Source organism: Pseudorca crassidens, chromosome 12, assembly GCF_039906515.1.
Source record: "Pseudorca crassidens isolate mPseCra1 chromosome 12, mPseCra1.hap1, whole genome shotgun sequence".
In the NCBI taxonomy this organism is placed as follows: domain Eukaryota; kingdom Metazoa; phylum Chordata; class Mammalia; order Artiodactyla; family Delphinidae; genus Pseudorca; species Pseudorca crassidens.
This window is the reverse complement of record NC_090307.1, coordinates 67,355,096-67,376,582: the sequence shown is the minus strand read 5'-3', so window position 1 is coordinate 67,376,582 and position 21,487 is coordinate 67,355,096. Positions and strand designations below refer to the sequence as shown.

The window sequence follows — 21,487 nt, the reverse complement described above, 5'->3', positions numbered from 1 at the left end:
CCTGTTGTATACCTGCCGTGCGCCTGTTGTATACCTGCCGTGCCCCTGCTGGGTGCAGCCGCAGGCCTTAACGTGTGTGTGCAGTGTGCCCGAGGAGGGGCGCTGCTCCAGGCTGTCCTACAGGTAGTGTGCTTTGTCATTCAGCCCAAAAAGGGAGCACGTTTCAGTGGTAACGATGAACGGCACTGTGTCACGAAATGGTGCTGCCTGGGTCTGCGGCAAAACTGACCGTCACCTGCTGGTGACAGAGGGGGTGGCATTTGTGCAAAGGACGTGGTTACAGGTGGGAGATGCAAGAGGTGGATGATACCCGGCTTAGATTAGGAAGGGACCTGACGTACCCTTTAGTGCCCTTAACCAGCCAGCTTTGCAGATGAGGACACTGAGGCCCAGATATCACTCATCATGGGTCCCAGGGTGGGGGCAGGGAGCAGGATTCGGGGGACTTGAGTGGCCATCAGGGCTGGCACTGGCCCAGCAGCCCCCACCCCTTCAGTGGCGGGACCACAGGGAGCTCCAGCAGAGCAGGTCCCCACTCTGCCTCCTGCTCCCGACCCGGTGGAGGACATAGTTCCAGGAACCGTGCCGTGGGGACTTGGGACAGAGCCAGAGAAGCGTGCCATTGACCCGCCAGAGGCCACCAGCCTCCCCCACCAGGCACTGGTCTCCCCAGCAGCTCCTTCTGGTCTCGTGATGTGCCAGGGCCACATGCACCTTTGACCTCTGCAAACCACGCTGCCCCTGGGACAGCAGAGGCCTCCTGGACCAGAGCCAGGAGGCAAAGGCAGCTAGAGGGCCAGGCCCCCGGCAGGGCCACCACGGCCTCTCACACCGGGTGCAGCGAGCACAGGGCTCAGCTGGCCCCGAGCGCTCCCCGCGCTGGCGTCCCCCTCCAGGCTCAGCCCAGCCCTTTTTCTCTATGGCCTGTTACCCCTCCCAAGTGTTGGAGACATGTGGCGGCTCGAGGGGGCCAGGTGTGCACTCACAGCCGGATCGTTGGTGGCCCAGAGCCGCTGCCGGCGCTTGTGAACAGTACCCACCTCTGTGCGGGCTCCTCCGGCCCTGGCACTAGCCGGGTTCCTCGCTCCACTGCCTGGCCCTTGTCTCAGCCCTAAGGGGGCTGAGGCCATGTGGTCCTCCCCTCTGTGGGCCCTGAGCCTCGTGTGGGCGAGGGGGAGGGTGGGTGGAGAGGCAGCAGCCGCAGCTGGCCCTCCCCTGCTCCCAGGGCAGCCGAGCACGAGGCCCCTCTCTATGGCAACTTCCTCCGTTCTCCCTGCCCTGTCACACTGGGCATTCCCAAGGGCTCCTGCTTCCTGCTCCCTTTGTGCTCAGCTCGTGCCCAGAATAGGTCCTCCATCAGAGGTCAGCCAGACGGAAGGACAGAAGGACAGCCAGGCCACCTGCCACTCAGTGTGGCCTCCCTCCAGCCCCGCTCCTCACCCTGGGATCCTTGTGTGCCCGCCCCTCCATGGTGGCCACCTCCTGCCACGTCACTAGAGCGCCCCCCCCACCCCAGGCACAGGCTGTCACTGGACACAGAGGAGCAGGTGGGACGTGCCCCCCCACCCCATCCACGCTCCACCTCTCCCACACGACAGCTTTTGCCACATGCCCTGGTGGAATCTGCATGGGGGTGTCCATGTGTCCCTCAGATCTGAGGCTGCGATCCTTCCCCCATAGGCAGGTTGGGGTCAGCCTCTTGCCAGGTCACGGACCAGCCCTGGGAGGGAGGAGGGGGGCGCCATTGGCGCTCTGTGGGCAGCGCTGGCCCCCACCTGCACAGCACACCCATCCACTGGAGGGCAGTGGCTGGCCAGCACCAGCTCACAAGTGCCAATTTTTCCGTTTTTAAGAAGTTTGTGAGCTGTTTGACATGATGTTGGTAGCTTAAAATCAGCCAGGTGAGAGTAATGACACCATGGAAGTTGGCAGCCTCTACAGCCGGCCCCCACCCCAGCCAGATGTTAACATTCACCAGCCTCCTGCAGCCGGTGACCCCCGGGCCCGGGCTGGAAGGGCCTGCCCGTCAGGCTCATTCATCGGTGAATGACAGTGTTCACTGACTGCATCCTTTTAAAGAGCTGTCAGCCTCCTCTGTGACCCCCCAGCGCCTCCCTGCTCTGGCCCTGTGACCACACCTGTCTTTTCTGTTCACGTTCGTCCTGCTTGCGAATGGTCATCTGCCAGATGGCTTCATGCTCTCCCCAGGCAGATTCACGAGAATCAAGCCTCTGCACAGGGGAGCAGCCTGGAGCCGGCTGGTTCTGCCATGTCTCTGTCAGCATGTTGGACTCACGTGCGAATCTGCTCCAGCCGGGCCTCCCGGGTCCCCGCCTGAGGACAGGCCCCATGGGGCTTGTTCAGGAAGCAGTGAGGGACAGAGGCGACTGTGGCCCTTCCTCCCCTGAGGTCACATGGGGACCGCATTGAGCAACCCCTGGAGGCTAGAGTGGCTCCCCCAGTACCCACATCCGCTGGCCCCATGCTGGCTGTGGCTGGCCCCGAGGCACCCCAGTGCAGCAGCTCTCTGGGTCCAGAGAACCCCAGGGGGCCTCCTGCCCTAGAGACCGCCTTGCAGGGGAGAAGGGAGCAGGGCCTGGACAGATTGGGATGAAGGTGGGGATGGTAATCTGGGCTCGACCTTGCGCGTCCAGCCTGCGTCGTGGGGCCTGTGGGGGCGGCCCACAGAGGCAGGACCGAGGGGTTTGGGGGGCCATGGAGAGCTGGGCCAGCTGGGCGAGGTCCCGGGTGCCAAGCCCCACTCCCAGCACCGCCTGGGGTAGACGTTGCTGCCAGGGCTCATCGGGGCCTCTGCAGCTCCCATGTCTGCGCACATCCTCTCTGCCAGGTGATCTGCTCTTCTCAATGTCCCTGCACCCCGCGGAACATCTGTATCCCGCACTTACCAGGAGCTTCAGGGCAGAGGGACCTCCCCAGCCCGCATCCCACTCAGCGCCCAGGCCGGCGGGTTAGTTAATTTCCTGAGCGCATTAGCCCCACTCCTTACGCACACGTCAGAACCCAGAGAGGTTTTTAAGACGCAGATTATTATTGTTTTAAGGGATTTCTATAGTCTGAGAACTGAAAAACAACTTCTCCACTTCGCAAGAACAGGCTCCAGGGAGCTGGCTGAGACCACGGGGGACCCTCGGTAACCAGCACAGACAACTGGCCTGAACAACACCGAGAAAGGCTTCTGTGCTAATGGAACTCGGGGACCGCCCCCGCCCCCCCGCAGGCCCCTCTGGCTCTGACAGTCTAGTGTTTTGGTAGATCTGAATACAGTCCGCTAGGGAAGGGAGCATGGTCATCTGAGGGGGGCCCCCCAGATAGAGCAGAAGGTGGCCCTGTTCCCTGCACGTGGCTCCCCACTGGACACATGTCCTCAGATCCAGAGACCCGACTCAGGCTGGCCCGGGAACCTGGGCCACAGCTCACCCTGACCCTGTCTTCATCACCCCTAGTTGGTGTCTCCTCAGCTCATGTGTTTGCTCTAATTTCATGAATAAAACCACAGTCACCCAGAGGCCCTGGGCCTCATGTCCTGAGGTTTCTGCTGAGGCCAGCCCCAGGCCACAGCCCCACACACCTTCTCGGGCCTTCGGTGACCCTGGGAAGGCTGACGGCGTCCTGGCTGAGGAGGCCCAGAGCCTCCAAGCCACATGGCACAGCTCCGTGGTCCCCAGAAGCCATAGCCTCTGGGCCTGTGTCTCAGGCTCCAGGAAACCAGCTCTGTAGCCAACTACCAGCCGCTGGGGAAAGAACAGTCTGGAACAGCTGACTGGGGCAACCTGTAGTTCTTGGGCGGCTTCCCACCCCGGCCCTTTGTTTACTGCCTGCCGGCTCCAGGGACGCCCCCTCGGCTCCTCTTTCAGCCTCATCTGCCCAAAGACAGGACCTCAGGAGGCGAGAGGGGGCCAGCCACATGCAGCCCCAGTCCTGTGTGTCCTCAGCTGGACAAGCTGGTCCAGTTGTGGCTCCCTTGTCTGCAAAGCCAGACGACAGATCCATGGCTCAAGGACAGGATGCAGTTCTGACATCTGCCAGGCGCCTGTGCTTGGTGCCTGCAGGGCCTGGGACTCTGGGGCTGGCGCTCCGATGGAGGGGGATGCCCAGCAGTGGAGCTTAGACCCTGGTCAGCCCCGTGGCCTCCCCTGTGGCCTGGGCCACCCTGCCTGGTTTGGTGGCTGGGAAGGCTATGGGAATCACACAGGCCTGCGGGGAACACAGTGCCCTCCTGCCATTTCCTGTTCTTCTCACAAGAGACAACCACCCAGCCCCCCACTCCCCATTCCTGCTCAGGCTTCCCAGAGCCAGGCTGCAAGTGCCTCTCAGTACCGAGGGGTTTTGGGGGGCCATGGAGAGCTGGGCCACCTGGGCCAGGTCCCGGTGCCAAGTCCCACCCCCAGCACAGCCTGGGGCATCAGGATGTGGCGTCACCAAGGCCAGAGACCACACTGAACCAGGACAGAGGAGGCGCTGGGCAGAACTGTCACCACGCTCTCCTCTGATGCCCAGACCTAGCAGGCTGGCCTTCTGTAGCACAGCTGACCAGGGGACCTGGCATTGGGCACCACCAGCCCTGACACAGCACATGTTCCTCCCGGGGCATCCCAGCCCCTGCTGCAGTGGTGTGGGGCCCAGGGAGGGCAGGAGGTCTCTTCTGGACAGCAAGGAGCCCATGGGGGTGGGAAACCTACTGTCCCCAATGGTTGTGGAGGACATGGATGGAGACACTGCATGTGACTCCAGCCTGGATTCAGTGAGACCACAGCCATGAGCTGCTGACCAGCCGGCCTCTGGCACACCCTTCCCCCGAACCTTGTTCCTGCTCCTGCCCAGTGCTCTGTCCCCAGGCACAGCTGCTGTGACCCCGTGGCCTGGTGTCTCCTGCCGTACTGCCAGTCTGGGGGGATGGGCTGGCCCAGCCCGTGGCCCGGTATCTCCTGCCGTACTGCCAGTCTGGGGGGATGGGCTGGCCCAGCCCTGGGAGTGATACGGGTGGTCACAGCTGGGGGGGGGGGGTGAGGTTTCGAGGACCCACTCAAGAGGCAGTGACGCGAAGACAAGGACTTAGGAACCAGAAGCAGGGCCCCACCCAGCTTCTTCATCCCCCCGCTTCACCTGCAAAGGGGGCTGAGAGGCTTGGACAGTGCTGGCCAGGGCGAGCACCGGGAGAACGCTGTCAGCCACCGAGTACCTAGCAGGGTGTGGGGTATGTCAGCCACACTGACAGCATCTGGGGCAGGATAAAGCGCCAGGTGCTCCACAGGTAGGAGCAGTGTTCCCAGGCTCGAGGGCCCTGCCGTGGTCCCAGGTCCTGCGGAATTCCCTAAACCGCGTCCCGAATGTATGGCTGCACAGCACGTGTAGGCATCCTTCCTGAGAGAGGCTCTGTCACTTTGATCAGTTTCTCAATGGAGCTGAGACCCCGGAAGACTGCCCTTGCCCAGCCCCGACCCCCTGCTGATGGAGAAGCCAGGGTTATAACGGGCAGCAGTGGCCCAAATATTACTTCCTAAGGATGAGCATTTCTGAAATCCATCTTGATTGGCCACAAGCAGAGGTTCCCCACTGAGATGTCTACCCACCCACCCCCCCCCCCGCCCTGTCCCCAGCTTCTCGTGTCCCTGCAGGAACTGGCCACCTGCTGCCCATGGCTCTCCAGCCTTTCCTGCAGGAGGGGTGGCCCAGGGCTGTGCCCAGGGGTGCAGAAGCTCCATCTTGCTGAACAGTGTTAGGCAAGGGTGTTGGGGCCCAGGGGGTCCTCAGTCTGGTCCCAGGAGGGCTGTTTGCACTGCCGTTGCCTCCCGTGGTGGCAGTGATGGTCTGCAAGCCAGGCCAGGCCTGCGCGCACTTGCATCATGCTGTTTGCTAATTTCCCGTCAGTGACTGACAGCAGGGGGGCTTGGATCAAGCCAGCAAGATTTAACACAAAAACAAATAGAAAACAGTTCTCATTTCAGCTGAAGCTGAAAAGGACTGGAAGGACTGGGGCTTTAGAAGACGCATCCTCCCTGGGAGCAGGAGCGGTTGGAGGTGGGGGGAGGTGGGCGGATGAGGTGGGGGGAGGTGGGACCCAGAGCCCGGACCTCATCCTAGGCTGCCAGCCTTCCTCCCTGGGCCTGGGCATGACATGGGGAGCTGGGAGCAGGTCACAGGAGCTCCAGCCCTTGCAGAGCAAGTGCTCCAAGTGTGGCCTTGGGAAGCTGGGAGTCAATTCTAACTTAGTCCCCCCCCCCATCCAAAGTTACGAGATGCCCACTGCCCTCGTCCCACCTGCCCGGGGCTCTACGGGACGCCTGTGGGATCAGGAATGGTCCTTTCTGGCTCTGAGATCCTGTCGGTCATTGATTCTGAGTCTCAGTGAGAACAGAGAGCAGAAGAATGATGTGTGTTTGGGGTGCAGGGGCTGGCTGGCCACACAGACTGCCAGGGGACAGCTCGGTCAGGTGGGCAAAGTCCCCAGCCAGGGCATGAGCGTGTTTTGGTGCTGGGGTGGGGCAGTGACCTGCCTGTGTGGCCCCGGGGTCATCATGTGTCCACCTCTGGTCCATCTGGGTTGTCTGGCTCCTGAGAACTCGCAGCACGCCGGGGACAGCATGGCTGTGTCAGTGGAAGGGGGGCGCTCGGTGGAGCACACTCGTCCCGACGCACCCCGGTCCCAGCCCCGTGCCGGGCACCGTGGGGAAACGGTGGGGCCCAGGGCGCGGTCCTTCCTCTCCGGGGGCAGATGTCCGGGTGGGAGGACGAGGGCAGGGAAAAGAGGCTGGGCCTCAGGTGCTGTCACGGACCCTGCACACAAACCTCTAAGCCCCCCAGGCGGGCTGCCACACTTGCTACTACTCTGGGTCACCCTAGCCCCCTCTGAGCCGTATACTTTGGCAGACTGGGGACCCACAAACAGGCTGCCTGGAGAAGGTGGGTGCTGAGCTTGGGGTGGGGACAGGTGGCGTCAGGCGAGGTGGCCCGAGGCTGAGCTTCCGCTGTTCCTGGCAGGTTCAGGATGGGTTTCAGGCCATTAGGGCCCGAGCACAGCTTCCCCGCAGCCTGTTATCTTGTTTAAACAGCCCTACTGTTTGAAGTGGCGGGCCTGGCCGGCGCTGTTACTACGAGCGCCACAGCTGTCACTCGATGGGGGGCAGCGGACAAACGGTGCCTCTGACCTCTGGACCCGTCGGAACACACGCCCACCCCAGTGAAGCCCCATCTGTCACTGGCCCAAGGCCTGCAGGGCTGAGCCTCCTCCTGCCCCCACCTGGGCTGCAGCAAGCTGGCCCCTGGGAGGCGAGAGGCGGTGGTCCTTTGCTGAGCCCCCTTCTCGTGCCTGGGGAGGGGGGCCAAGGGCTGTGAGCACCAGGACTGTGGGGCGCGAGATGCACCGCCCCAAGCACTAATTCCTCTGTGCTGCTCGCTAATTCCCACACTCTGGCCGCGACTTCCGCGGCCCCTCGGGCTGCTCGTCTGCAGGTGGCGCGGAGGCCAGGGGTCAGGGCAGCAGGAGCTGGGGCACCGACGGGGACACACAGTGGAGTCGGTTCTGGGGTCGCCGCACAAACCCCGGAGTTTGGGGGAGGAAGATGAACCCCGAGCCTTCATCCCCGGCGGGTCAGGGGGTTCCTGATGGTTTTAAAGCCAGAAGGGCACCTGCCTGTAAACCCTTTTTACCCTCGTTTTGCTCCACGATGGCGCTGAGGCGAGAAGGGACACAGGCCACTGCCGGCGAAGGGCCAGGACGGCACGGAGCCTGCTGCGGGGAGCGGGGGAGGCCCGGCGCTGCCAAGTGTCAGGGTCCTGGTTGGGAGGAGGGGAGGCTGGGGGCGCAGGCGGGCCCCTCCCCAGTGGCCAGGTCCGACCACCTGGACAGGCAGGACACGCGACACCCGGCGTCCTCTCACTGTAACCCCTGCACACGGCCGCCTTACCGACCACCTACATCCCGCACCATCCAGCCCTGCCTGCCGTGGCCCCGCGGCCAGCAGACCACTCACCCTGCCGGGCGCTGGAGAGAGCAGCCCCCGCAGACCGGGTGGTGGTGCTCAAAGCCACAGCAAATCAACAGAAGGGTTCCAGCTGGCGACTGGCTACTTCAGGGAGGCTCAGGGATGCCCTTGAGAGCCCACCCCTCCGCCGGGACCCAGGGGAGGACAGCCTGGTGAAGGCCCCACGCGGGGATGAGTTGGGGCCAGGCAGAAGGTGCTGGGTCACCCCGCTGGGATGGGAGCTGCTGGAGGGCTATGCACAGGGCAGCGAAGTGACCCCAGGTTGCAGAGACACGGAGCAGAGGCAGGGAGAGGTGGGAAGGAGATTCCAGGTGTGGCTGGAGGTGCCGTCAACTGGACAGTTGCAGGTAGAGCCGATGGCCCGACTCCGGGACCCTGGCCTCTGTCGGGGGGTTGTGTCCACTCGTGGGTACTGCCTCCCCTGGCAGAGGCAGCCAGACAGTGCCCTCCCTCCATGCCACCTGCCCCAGCTTGCTGGCTTGGCACTGGGTGGTCAGTGCACATGTGTCCGCCCCTAGGGCCTCAGTTCTCTTAAGCCAGGATTGCCCCTTGCTTCTCTCTGTTTCCGAGGGTGACTGCTTGACGTCCAGGGAAAGGTGCCGGGCGAGGCCGGGCTTGGATCTTGGACGCCGGTGTCGGTGGTAGGGATGCTGGGCCTCCAGCTTCCTGTCACTGCCTGTCGACCACGTTTCTACCGTGACTCACTTCCCGACAGCCCAGAATAACTGCCGTCTCCTGGTCGGCAGGACCTGAGACTCTTGGGTGAGGTCAAGTCCAAGGCCAGCCGAGGCAGCCATGGGGGCTTGGGGTGGGGCTGCCTCAGGGCTCCTCGCTCAGGCCCCCACTCCTTTCAGCCTGACCCACTCACATCACCCAGGGAGCCCTAAAGCTGAAGTGAGCCAGGGAGAAAGGGGGTCAGACAGAAGATGGGGGGTGGGGCTGGTTGAGTGGGCGTCTGGTGCCAAGGGTCAGAGTAGGGGATCAGGGCCTGCACTGGGAGGCTCTGAGGTCCCAGGGACACGAGAGGGTGGGGTAGGAACATGCTGAGGGACTGGAGGGGGGACGGGGTGCCGAGAAGCGCCGTGGCTGTGCCTGGTGGAGGGGAAGGCGGCGGCAGGAGGGGCACGGGGAGTGAGCTGCCTGTGCGGCAGGGCCGTGCCAGTCGATCTTGGCCTGGGTGTCCCGAGGGCCCACAGGGTGCAGGGGCAGTGTGGCTCCGTGGGCTCGAGGGCCCAGACTTGAGGAATGGGTGCACTGACCCTGGGCAGCCGAGGGGGAACGCTGCCCACCCCAGAGAGAGCAGGGGGTGGGCGGCAGCACCCCCAGCTCGCCCTGTTGCCCCCGCACAGGCTGCGGCACCACCCACTCTGTGCCGCCCGTGCAGATGAGCCCCGGGGACAGTCAGGGGCTCATCGATCCATTAGCCTCATTAATCAATTCTCCATTCTGGCGCGGTCAGCACTTAGGCTTGTGGGAGGAAGAAGTGAGGAGCGCTAACCAGGTTGGTCTGGACTTGACCCCGGTCATCCAGCTCTGTCCCCAGGCACCTCCCCGTTGCCTGAGGCCAAGAGCCGCATGGGGATGGCAAGGACCAAGGGGTGGCTGTGGCCATCGGAAGCTCTCCTTGGGGCAGAGGGGCCTGGGCAGGCCAGGCTGGCCCTCACAGCCCCCATTTCCACATCCATAAACGGGGATGTGGGGAGAAGCCCTCACAGCCACTGCTCTGAGAGGAGCAGAGAGCTGGACCTCTGCACATCACAGCAGCCTCCGCGCAGAGGAGGAGCAAGGCCCAGAGCCTCCAGGGGCAGCTGTCGAGGGCGAGGCACCATCCTTCGGTAACAGTCCCACCCCCGCCCCTCCCACTGGGAGTGCCACCCACCCAGGGCACTGCAGGCAGGAGCCGGTACCAGAAGGACCTCCCCTCTTCCCTGCCCACTGCCCTGCCCGCCAGGGAGAGTGAGATACCCTCAACACCCGGAGGCCCTCCCCCACTCCCAAGAAGTAGACAGTGATGGACAGTGTGGTCTGGCCAGCCAGCCAGGGCTGGGCCTGTGTGCCCCTGTGGAGAGGGACACCTGGCCCAGCTCAAAGATGGAGCGTCTCCTGCCTTCGGTCTGTGTTGCTGTGCTGCTGTACGAGGCCCGAGGGTGGAGGCTTCCTCCCCGGTTGCCATGGAAACTGCATGCTGAGTGTCTGAGTATAAGCTCAACCAAGGGAGGGGAGCAGCTGCTGTCACAGACTCTCAGTGTTAGGAAGGGCCCGAGGGGCTGCCCCACTCCTGCGCTGGCCAGCGCAGAGGGCAGCTCTGAGGCCTTCTCGCCTGCATCTCCCTGTGGGCGCTGGACCACCACCACATCTGCTCTCTTGTCTGCACAGGGCTGTAGTGACTCCATCCAGGCCTGGGTGAGTCAAGCACACAGGCCCTGCCCTCCTGCAAACACTTCCAATGAGGGACGCGATACTGGGGGTGGGTGTGTGTGTGTGTGGAGAAACACAGATTCTGGTGACAGTGGGGAGCCAGGGCTGCCTGGGGAGGCCCGAACGTCCCATTCCCATCCCTGCGGGCGTGAGTGGAGGTCTGAGTCATCTCCCGCACCGGCTCTGCACTGGGCTTCTGCCAGGACAGCGCGGCCATGCTGCCTCGCTGCCCGAGGCCTCCAGCTCAGTCTGGGGCTGTTGCACTGCTTCTTGCCACCCCACCCTGTTCCCAGGGAGCCCTCCTGCCTGCACCCCGCAGCCTAAGGGCAGACGCAAGCCAGGGCCTTGCTCCCCTGAGCCACCCCCACGACCCGAGACAAGCTGGAGCCCCAAAAGGGAAATAGGCTCCGGAAGGATAAGGACCCTCGGTGGGCGAGTGGGGGAGCTCAGGGCTTCGAGCCACTGGGCAGCCTGAGGGCTGGGCCCGGCCTCTTCCCCGCGGAGCCCAAGGCACCTCCCAGCAGGGCCCCCTGAGCACCCCCAGGCCACACTAGACTTCTCTGCAGCTTTGCATGAAGATAAAGACACCCCTCTCTCACCCACAACGACCAGCCCCCCACTTCTTTGGCGACAAAGAACAAGCTATTTCCCTGAGCAACCAGCGCCGTCCTCGGAGGGGTTTTACTCTGGAGGTGCAATCCCGCCTTCACACCTTTCCACAGTTGCAGGTGCATCTAACACAGGCCCCCCACCCCCACCCCTGTGCACCTGCCCGGACCTCGGGACCTGGGTGTGACGGTAGGGCCCACTCGCCCTCTCCCCGCTGGAGAAGGCTGGGGATGTCCAAGCCCGGCTCCCCCGGCAGGGCTCAGCGTGGGCCAGGGAGGTCTCGGGGGCTCCTCCCACCCACCAGGCCCAGAGCACAGGGCTCCGGGCCTCACCTGCCTCCCGGGCAGTGGAGGCGGGGAGGGCAGTCAGCACCGCACAGAGGACGACCCCAGACTTCCCTCTGGGACGTGCCGCTCGCTGGGTCAGCCGCGCCTCCGCACCCCTCGAGCCACACCACCACAGAGGGAGCAGAGGCTTGGCTGTTACCTTGTGAAGGTGCCAGCTCGATACCCAGCCCCGGCTGGACCCTCCCCCTTGGCCCATGCAGCCAGGGTGCTGCCAGGAGGCCTCGCTGCCCGGTCCCGCCCTCGGCGCCCGTGGAGCCTGGCACCGTTGCCCGGGTGGGGCCTGGAGGCTGAGCCTCAGGGCTGGCACCATCGTGGTGAATGGAGCTCATTCATGTCCTCAGCCCGGCCTCCCAGCTCTGCTTCCAGCGTTTAAAGGTAAATTCGCAGTTCTCAAGAACAAACACTCCAGGCGCTCCTACAACAGGCGGACCTGGGCTTCCCAGGCCGAAACGGAACTGAGAACTCGTGTTAGGGACGAGCAAGCTGAGTCCCAGGGCGGGACAGAGCCTCCCTGGGCTCTGAGCCCCAAGCAGCCGAGCCAGCGCCACGGCCCAGCCCTGCTGCATCCTCTTCCCCCGCCGGCTGCCCGCTGCGGCCCCAGGCCTTGGCCGTGGCTGGCTTCCCGTTGCCTCGTCCTAGCCTCACAGGGCCCCTGCTCCAGGCCACCTCCCCTTTCATCTCTGAGTCATGCCGTGACGGCCGCTCTGGTCACGGGTGCCCGGTATGGAGGCTCAACTTCCCAGAAGCGTCACGTTTTAGCCCCCAGCCTCGTGAGCAGGATCCCTAACAGACCGTGCTGTACGGGTGAGGAAACTGAGGCTCAGACAAACAGGAGCTGGCGGCTGGCAGAGCAGGGGTTCTGGCCCTCGTTGGCCACTCCACAAGCTCACCTCTCCTCCGTCCTCCTCACACCCAGAAGGGCGCCTGGAGCGCCTCTGCCCACGGAGGCTGAGGAGGGGCGGGGGGTGCGGGCCTAGCGGTGAAGGTTGCTGGCGTGCCGGTGGGCTGGGGTTTCCGGGTCTCCCGGGCCCTGGGGTTTGGGCCGGTTCTGGGAAGGGCTGAAACCTTGACATCACCAGCACTTTATGAGGTCTGGGACTGGAGCCTCTGCTGTGCCCAGGGCGAGCCGAGCAGTCAGCGTTCGGGTGGCTCCCTTGCCTGTTGGGGAACCCGTGCTCCCCTTTTGCAGAGTGCAGGGCTGGACTTGGGCGTCCACATTTGGGACCAGTGCCCGCCGGCCAGCCCGCGAGGAAGCCAAAGGCAGCCCTCTTGGCCTATTAGATCAAGGAAATGGGTGCTCGCCTGGCAATCGGTGCTGTCCTGTGCCCCTGCAGCAGTGAGCGAGGGGCTGAGTGGGTGTCACAGGTTCTGGGCAGCCGTTGGGTCTCCAGGCTGAGCAGTTATGGAGCCCCCAGAGCAGAGGAACCAGGCAGAGCTGGGAGCCAGCAGCCTGGAGGGAGGTGCTGGTGGCCCTGGGGGCTCAGGATGGCAGCTGAGCCAGGTCTGCAGAGTCCGGCCCCCTCCCTCTCCATCCCACCTCCCACAGAGGCTCTGTGCCGGTGGGGAGGGGGGCAGGTCTTGGACAAGAGGAGATGAGGTCACCCCAGTGCCAGGGCGCCGGCAGTGAGTGGCATGCAGACTGTCTGCTGGGAAGGCAGCCACAGGCCAAGGCCCAGCAAACCTGGTTCCTCTCAAACCAACACTGTGTTGCTCCTGCAGCAGTCCTGGTGCTGGGTGCCGTGATCGTCCCCATTTTACAGATGAGGACACTGAGGCCGGGAGAGGAGAAAGGACTTGTCCAAGGTTCAGCGAGCCCTGGTGGTGAGAGCGAACCCCAGGCCGCAAATCTGTACCCATAACAGGGACACCTGCCCTTTCGTAACTCAGGGGAGCCTTCATGGGGGACCGGGGCCGAGGCTCCCCTTCGCGCCCCAGCCCCGGCCTCCTCAGGATGTTCCAGGAGCCGGTCTGGTCCAGGCCACCACGGGTGCTGTCACGTGGCGGTTGTGCTCAGGGTAAAGGCCTCCACCACTGAGCTTGGCACTTAGCAAAGATTCCAGTCTCCGAGCAGCAAGCTGGAAGCCCCTCAGAGGGGGGTCACGAGCTGCAGCCCCTGGGGAGAGTCCAGTCTGTTCGGTGAGGTTGAGTGTATTCGGACGTGTCCAAGCAGGAGCTTTCTCTGCAAATGGCTGAGAAATGACTTGTGCGACACCCTGGGGACTGTCCGGCTGCCCCCCAGGGTCTGACGTGTGCTGTTACAAATCACTGGTCCCTGCCCCTTCCCGAGCATGGGATCGCCACCGCTGCCCAGGCCTCTGGTGGGAATCGTCTGCTCTGTGTCATCTCTGTACACGATGTTTCTCACTGTGAGCAGCTCCTGGAGAGAGCTGGGTGGGCACCAGAGCCCTGGGTGGCATCGCAGGCAAGCAGTCGTGGGGTATTTTCTCCTGGGAGGAGCAGCTGCAGAGCTGAGGGCGTGGAGGGCCTCCTGCTGGGGGAGCGCTGGGGGTGGTGCAGACACGGGGTCCTCACCCAGCCCTGGGAGTCGCCTGTCCAGGGCCCCATCCCCTGTGTGAGGTGGGTGGCCTCCCCGGCTTGCAGCGAGAGGATGTCTGCGTCAGGCTGGTGGAAGTCATGGCAAGGCAAGGCATGATGGGCAGAGTCCGGTGACTCCAAAGCTGCCCCAGCTTCCTTCACCCCAGGGCCCAGTGGACCACACGAGGACGGGGCCCAACCCTGTGACCCACAGCACCAAGTGGGTAGAGTCAGAACCGGGTGCCAGGGAGGCGTCGGGGAGAACGGGGCCACAGCTGGCCCCCAGGCTGAGCACACCCTCAGGACCAGGGAGGCCCTGAACGCAGACCGAGGGACTGGGGTTCCATCCTGGTGCCCGAGCACCCCAGACGTGTGCGGCAGGAGGGGCGCCGGGGTGCGGGGCTGGGAAGAGGAGTCGTGGAGGAGGCCACGGAGGGCGAGCCAAATGGGGAGGGGGCCCTGGGGGAGGCCCTGCCCGTTGCGCCTTCCTCCTGTACGCACACTGTTGTGCGTGCTTCTCACGGTTTCCAGAGTTACAGCTCAAAACAGCACGTTCCTTTCTCAGTGATCTGTGACTCAGGTGTCAGCGTGCTGCTCGGCCCGCGCGCCCATGCTCGGGCTCCTGCTCTGGCTCCAGGAGCCTGCACAGCAGTGGTGGTAGCACCAAGGGGCTCCAGCTCCCCCTGCCCGCCTAGTGCCTTCTGGGACGGCTCCTCTCCTGGCTGAGGGACCTCTGTGTGGTGGGTCCCGGGACACAGTGCCCCCTTCACCGTGCTCACCCAGCGGCTTTGGGGGAGAGCAGGTGGAGCTCCCAGGCTCCTGTGTTTGTCCAGCCCGGCCAGTCAGTGCCTCCCACGGGCTCCCTGAGCGCTGCCCGCCTAAAGGATGGCCAGTGTGGATCCCCACGGTTTGTCCCAAGGGAGAGGGAGGGAACAGGGAAGCCTGAGCCCCACCTGCCTGGAGAGCAAGAGGAGCCCCAGGTGTGGGCAAGGGCCGGACACGAGGGGCGTCTGTCTGTCCTGCTCAGGCCGCACAGCAGTGCCCGTCCTGCCAGCCTCCTCTGCCCTCTGTTGCCTGGCGAGGCTCGGAGGGACGTCTGTGGGGTAGAGGGGCCGGCCCCTGGGGTCTGAAGTCAGCCTGGGGTGCTCTGAGCAGGAAGGGCAGACGCAGCCTGTCGGGGCCCTGGGGCCTGCTCCACGCAGGACATGGCAGCTGAGCTCTTCCCACGCACACATGCCCTGGAGGACCGACCCCTCTCGGCACACGTGCACTGTTTCAGCAGGAGCAGCTGGCCTGGATGCGGGAGGCACCTGGCTCTCACCCCCAGTGACCTAGCAGGGTACATGGAGGCAGGCCCAGGCCCTGTGCAGATGCTCATCCCAGCACCCCTGCCTGGCCCCACTCCACGCTTGCCCACCCATCCTTGAACGCCACTCCACACCCAGGGCTTGGCCTGGCCTGGCCACTGGCCTCTCGTCTCTGGGGCCCCGTCACCGGCGCGAGATCTGGGACCTGCTGGCGGCCCTCAGAGCCTGCTCAGCAAGTGTCTGCTCAGTGGATTAATGAATACATGCTAATGGCCACATCTATTATTTATCTGATGTGAAATCTGGGGTCAGAAGCACAGCGTCTGATTATGATGTCATTCCCGTGAGATATGACAGCTCTGCTGGTCCCTACCACGCAGCTTCCGGGAATCCGTTAGCGCTAATTACTACCCAGTAGAATGTAACATTCCTGGACCACCACTTAACTGCGTGTGTAACGTCGTCCGCTCCTCCAGGCACACCTGGGGGTCCTGCATCCTGTTTCTCTCTGCAGAAAGCTTACCCCACCCCACACACACCCAAGACCTGAGGCTACTCACTTTCAGGGCGTCTGTTATTCCTGAGCTTGTTCTAAAGAAGGCACAGGGTGGGTTTTGGAAACGGGCCCTCCCCGGTGGAGTGCAGGACCTGGAGGCAATGTCTACGTTGTGGTGGGGGCGGTGGTTCCTTCTCAGCACTGATGCTGTCAGACCATGTATCTGAGAGAAGGCAGGTTCTGTGGGAGAGCAGGGCTTCGTGGGGCCTCCCCCGGGCACTGCCACCCTGGGGCCAGCAGCACTGCCCGTCCACCTTGGAGGAGCAGCAAGCCTAGAGCTCCTGGCCGTGGGACTTAGAGCACATTTCCTGCCTCTCCGGGCCTCAGTTTCTTTATCTGCAGAATGGGGATAGGAAGGTGTGAGGGTGGAGCAGGCCGGTGCCTGTGTCCACCCATCAGCACCAGCTGCAGCTTCCCTGTTGTTACCACATCGTCAGAAAAGTCCTTAAATCCGATACCTCCGATCTACACTGGCCCCACACTTGGGACGCTCATCTCATTCATTTTACTTTCAAACACTGGGCAGCTTTCACCAGCAGCAGGAGTCCCTTTAGAAGTAGGACGGTCAGTTGTGCGTGGGAGTCAGACGAGGGCCCTGGGTTCCTTGAAAACCCAGAGGCTCCACGGCAGGGTCACGGTCCTCAAGGGGAGGTAGAGAGGGCCAGGGCCACGCTCTGTGGTCATGGTGCCTCCTGGCCGCCGTCCTCGCGTCCTCTGTGCTGGTGGGGGCGGGGCGGCCACGGGATCCTCCACGTGGCCTTGAGTGAGCACACCGCCGGCAGGGGCCAGGCCAGCCCAGCTCTGCCCTGCACCGTTGCTTTCGTGAACACAGGCCTCCCCCTCGCGGACTCCAGTGAGGACTGATGCCCTGCCTGGCAGGATGGAGGCACGGGGCCAGCCAAACCCCAGCAGGCGGAGCTGACTGCCGGGGAGGCTGCCCGCATGCTGCCTGCGGGGGATGCAGCGACGGTGCCCCCATGGGAGGCGGGGCTTGCCCGTGCAGGCGCGGGGCCCCAGCCGGCAGCCTCGAAGCCACGTGCTGTCATCGACCACGGGGGCCAGAGGGGGCCAGCGGAGTCGGAGAGCACAGGGCCAGCTGGGGCCTGGCGGGGAGGGTGCTCTTGGGCCTAGCAGGGCCAGGCCGTGCTGACCGCCCCCCCTCCCCCCCCAGAGCCGGATGGCGGAGAGCCTGCGCCTCTTTGACTCCATCTGCAACAACAACTGGTTCGTCAGCACCTCCCTCATCCTCTTCCTCAACAAGAAGGACCTGCTGGCGCAGAAGATCCGGCGCATCCCACTCACCGTGTGCTTCCCCGAGTACAGCGGCCAGAACACCTACGAGGAGGCCGCCGTCTACATCCAGCGGCAGTTCGAGGACCTGAACCGCAACAAGGAAACCAAGGAGATCTACTCCCACTTCACCTGTGCCACCGACACCAGTAACATCCAGTTCGTGTTTGACGCCGTGACCGACGTCATCATCCAGAACAACCTCAAGTACATCGGCCTCTGCTGAGGAGCCAGCGTCGGCTGTGGCGAGACTGGGGCATCACACCCCGACCCGCGCTGGTGACCAGCACGGGGGCAGAAAACGGGAGCCCGGAGCGTGTCCCCCGCCCCGCCTCCTCGGCCCCCACGTTTCCGCAAACATGAATATGTACGGATAGATCGCTAGGTAAGTAGACACACTTGCGCACACACACGCACACACACACGCGCACGCTCTGCAGACAGCAGGCTCCCCGCGTAGCTGAGGTCCTGTGAAGACTTGAGGAGCTGTCACCAAGTCCACCCCGAGCCCCTCCTGCCACATAACCCTGCCTTCCCGACGTGGCCCCACTCTGCATGGGGGTCCGAGGGACCACAGGGAGGGGCGGCCGGCTACCTGGGAGGAGACCCAGAGCAGGGGCCACGCCGCCCCACGTGCGCGCTGGGACCGGGCACCAGGCCTGCGACAGCACTGACCAGCCCTCCGGCCACTCACAGCTCTTTTTAAACCGCTTCAGAATATGCAGCAAAACTCCACATGGTGACACGCGTGGCGCAACTTGTCTCAGACCAGGCGAGCTGGGCGCCAGCTTTTCTTCTACAAGTCGGACGTTTTATAAACCGAAACCTGGTTTTTCTCCTCTGACATCCTTTTTCTTTTCTTTTTTTTTTTTGGCCAAATCTCGTGGTGTTTCGCAGAAATACAGAAAATTTCCAATGCAGTTGAGTATTCTTTTTTAAATGCAGATTTTCAAAACCTATTTTTTTTTTCGGGTGGTCCTTTTTGTGTCTGGCTTTGCTGAGTGTAAAATTGTTACCTGGACAAGTCTGTCCCTCTGTGCCCGGCAGCAGCCTCGACGCCGAGTTGTACATAAGCCCGTGCAGCGTCCTGTTGTTACTGGTGCGGTTTCCGCTTCGTTTTTCTTTCAGAAAATAAATGTGATGTATTTAAAGAAGGTCCTTCACCCAGGAGCGAACGAACAATAGCTAAATGTCTTGGTATTTAAAGAGTAAATTACCTGTGGCTTTTCTGCAAGTGGAGGAAAGGGAGGCCAGAGGGCAGCCTCGACTCCTGTGAAGGCTCGGCCGCCTCGCAGCCTGAGGGAGGCCCTTCCTGCCCAGGGCCCGGGGCACTGCCATCGCCACCGCCACGTGGATTACCTTGGCTGAGGGCCGTGTGCAAACACGAAGGCGCCGCCAGAGCCCTTGCCAAACCTCCTCTCGGCCTTTGGTACCCTGAGCCCGAGGTTGGTGTGAGGAGTTACAGCCAAGGACTTTAAGGGATGTCGAGAGGGAAAGAGGAGCTGGCGATCGCACGAAAGTCCGAGATTGTCTACTTTACGAAAATAAAATATCCTGAATGAGCCGAGCCTCGTCCCGAGTGCTGTGTGCGTGGACGGCATGCAGGAGGGTGGCGGGGACACCGTCCGTGCTGAGGTTCCTTTTTCTCTCCCCGCTCCCTCCACATGTTTAGGAAAAACCATTTTGAAATGAATGTCAAGAACAAACAACCCCAAGAGTAGAAAGACGCTGCAAAAGAGGGAGACCTGCCAGGCCTGTGTGTCCCAAGGGACTGAGGTTTGGGGGTAATGATGGTACCAGCCCAGGCTGCACCATCACCTGGACTCCCCCCCACCCTAAAGACACCTCCACTAGGGTCAGAATCATCCCCACAGAGCGAAGGAGATGCCCAGTGGGCCTGGAGGGTGCTGACAGCCCCCGGCATGAACGGCGAGCCTGCAGGGTGTTTGGAGGAGGGGCCCCGCCGGCCCACCGTTGGCTGACTCGCCAGTGTGGTTAGGGGGCCAAGGGATGGAAAACACTAGTCAAGGAAGTTTGTTCACACTGCACCGGGCTCCTTGCAGACTATCTTATTCCACACTCATCCCTGCGGCGGGGTGTCAGCGGTGACCCATTTTACAGATGAGGCAAGATGCCCAAGGTCAAGGTCAGGGAGCACCGGAGCCATCCTCCCCGAGAGGAGCAGAGCGGGCTGGTGCCTCCCAACACCTGGGTCCAAGACCTGGGTCCTCGCCCAGCTCTGCACCTGGACAGCCAGGGCAGGCGCCCACGGGGGCACAGACCTACCCCATGTCGCCTCCTCAAACCCAGGACCGGACATGAAGCCCCAAGGGAGGGATACAGATAGACACACGTGTGCAGGTACACAGCACTCAGACACACGGACCTGGCTCTTGTTCCCCCCACCCCTGAGCCCACGTGGGGGTCCCCTTCACGCCTTCCCACATCACCAAACAGCGAAAACCCAAGGGGCTTTTGTATAAGAAATAACCTGTGACTTAAGATCTTTGAGACTTATTTTGCACTTTAATGCCAACTGTGAAAAGAGCAGTAATCTCAGCGTGAGCATCTTTAACTAAAAATACACAGTGAGAGGGAAATGGAAGGATTCTGCCTCCTGCCCAGATGTGTTCAAGGAGGGGAGGAGGCTTCCCTGGGACAGTGGTCCCCTCGCCGCATCCCCCACAGTCTTTATCTGCTCCAGTTCTTCCTCTCACCAGCTGATCCCTCTGCTGACAGGACCATCCCCATCCTCACGGCCCAAGACCCATCATCCCCTCAGGGCCCAGTACCCCAGGCCATGAAAGAGCCCAGGCCATGAAAGAGCGCCCAGGCCAGGCTGAGGCGGGAAGGGGTGTTTGCACCGTCTGACCCGCCTCCTTCCCCTGCTGCTGCCTGAGCAGTGCCTGGCACGGGGGAGGCACGTGCTAAGCTGCATCCAGAGAGGTCCACAGACGCGGTGTTAGCTGCAAGCCCAGGCCCAGCAGAGGGGACGGGGACAGGGGGCCAGAGTTGGTGGAGGACGGCCCTGAGGGGAGAGGGTCCTCTTGCCAGAGGGGCAGGGTCACCACTGGGGGGCCCTCGTGCTTTGCTAAGTCTGGGTGGGGAGGGGGTTCTACTGTCTGCCAAGGGCTGTCAGGCTGAGGATGTCCACCCCTCACCCTGTGCTCCCATGGACGCAGTACCCCCATCTCTCTCCAGCCCCCAGTGGTGATGGCGGGATGCCAGGGATGCCCCCACCGCCTCCCCACCCAGCCCTGGCTCTCTCCTCTGGGCAGGGAGGGCACCTGCCTCTGCCCACAGCCCAGCTGCACATGAATGGGTCGGGACAGCAGGACAGTGGAGCTGCCCTAAAGGTGGGCCGGCGGCTCTCAGCGCCCAGCACTATGTGTGCCAGGCAGGGCCTGAGACCACCATCAGAGGGCCCGAGGGGTTGGGGACACTTCCAGTGGGCCCCCAAATCCAGTTACAGAGGAATCCTGGGTGTCAGCCTGGAGCCCTCTCCTACGGGATGCTGTGTCCACACAGGGAGGAGACGGGTTCCTCCAGCATCCCTGGCGGCCGGTCACTCAGGGCCTGGAAGACGGGGCGCCTGGCATTTGCCCCACGATCCCGGTTTCTCCTCTCCTGACAAGCAGGTCCAGGCCTGAGAGCCAGAGCAGCCCTGCTGGGCGGTGGCCGGTCCTGCGGCGCCCCCTGCTGGCCACTCTGGGAAACCACGCAGCCAGCTGGACCTGGCCGGGCGCCAGGGCCCAGAAAAGGCCTCGTCCCCACAGATACCCCAACACATGGGTGTGAAGTGCAGCAGGAAAACAGCCGACAAATAGTCCTTTAAAATCCTGCATAGAAACTGCTAAACCACCAGTATTTGTTGAGTGCCAGACACGTGCCCAGCACTCCGCCAGGTGCAGAGGGTCCTTCTGGTCGTGGCCGTGGACAGAGAACCCAGACCCATGACCACCAGCACGAGAGCCGCTGCGCCCTGCATGCAGACCGTCCCGGAAGAGCCGCTGGACCCCTGTGACCTGTTGCTCCCAATGGGCTTCGCTAGCGCCCGAGGCCCCACGCTGGTAAGAGTACAGCCCCAGAAGTAGATGCCCTCACCCACCCAGACCCCCACCCACAGGCCCAGCGAGGACACCCCCAGGACACGGCTACACGGGCCAACCCAGGAGCTGCTGCGCTCAGGGGCCACTCAGATGGTCCTCCTGGGGCGCCTACCACACTGCATGTCCCCCTCCCTCCCTCTAGCTACCCACCCCCACCCCACCCACTGCTACCTACCCGTCCCCAGAGTGTCCCAGGCCTCCTCTGGGCACGGACTCCTGTGATAAATCCTACGATAAAGTGCAAACTACACCCCCTGCTCCCCATGGTGAGCCTAGTGCTTGCGGATTCCAGCCTGTCCACCAGAACCCAGAA

General features: G+C 63.2%; 2 protein-coding genes across 3 annotated transcripts in view; one reads left to right on the top strand and one right to left on the bottom strand.

The window, feature by feature from the left end:
* The window catches only part of GNAZ (G protein subunit alpha z), a 42,331-nt gene extending 23,704 nt beyond the window's left edge, over nt 1–18,627 (top strand). For both annotated transcript variants that reach the window (XM_067700110.1, XM_067700111.1), the window contains exon 3: nt 16,947–18,627. In XM_067700110.1, coding sequence (XP_067556211.1) covers nt 16,947–17,291 — 345 coding nt within the window. In that variant the 3' untranslated portion in view covers nt 17,292–18,627. The remainder of the gene's footprint in view (nt 1–16,946) is intronic.
* Nucleotides 1–21,487, bottom strand: part of RSPH14 (radial spoke head 14 homolog) — a 62,219-nt gene that overhangs the window by 32,483 nt on the left and 8,249 nt on the right. The window lies entirely within an intron of this gene.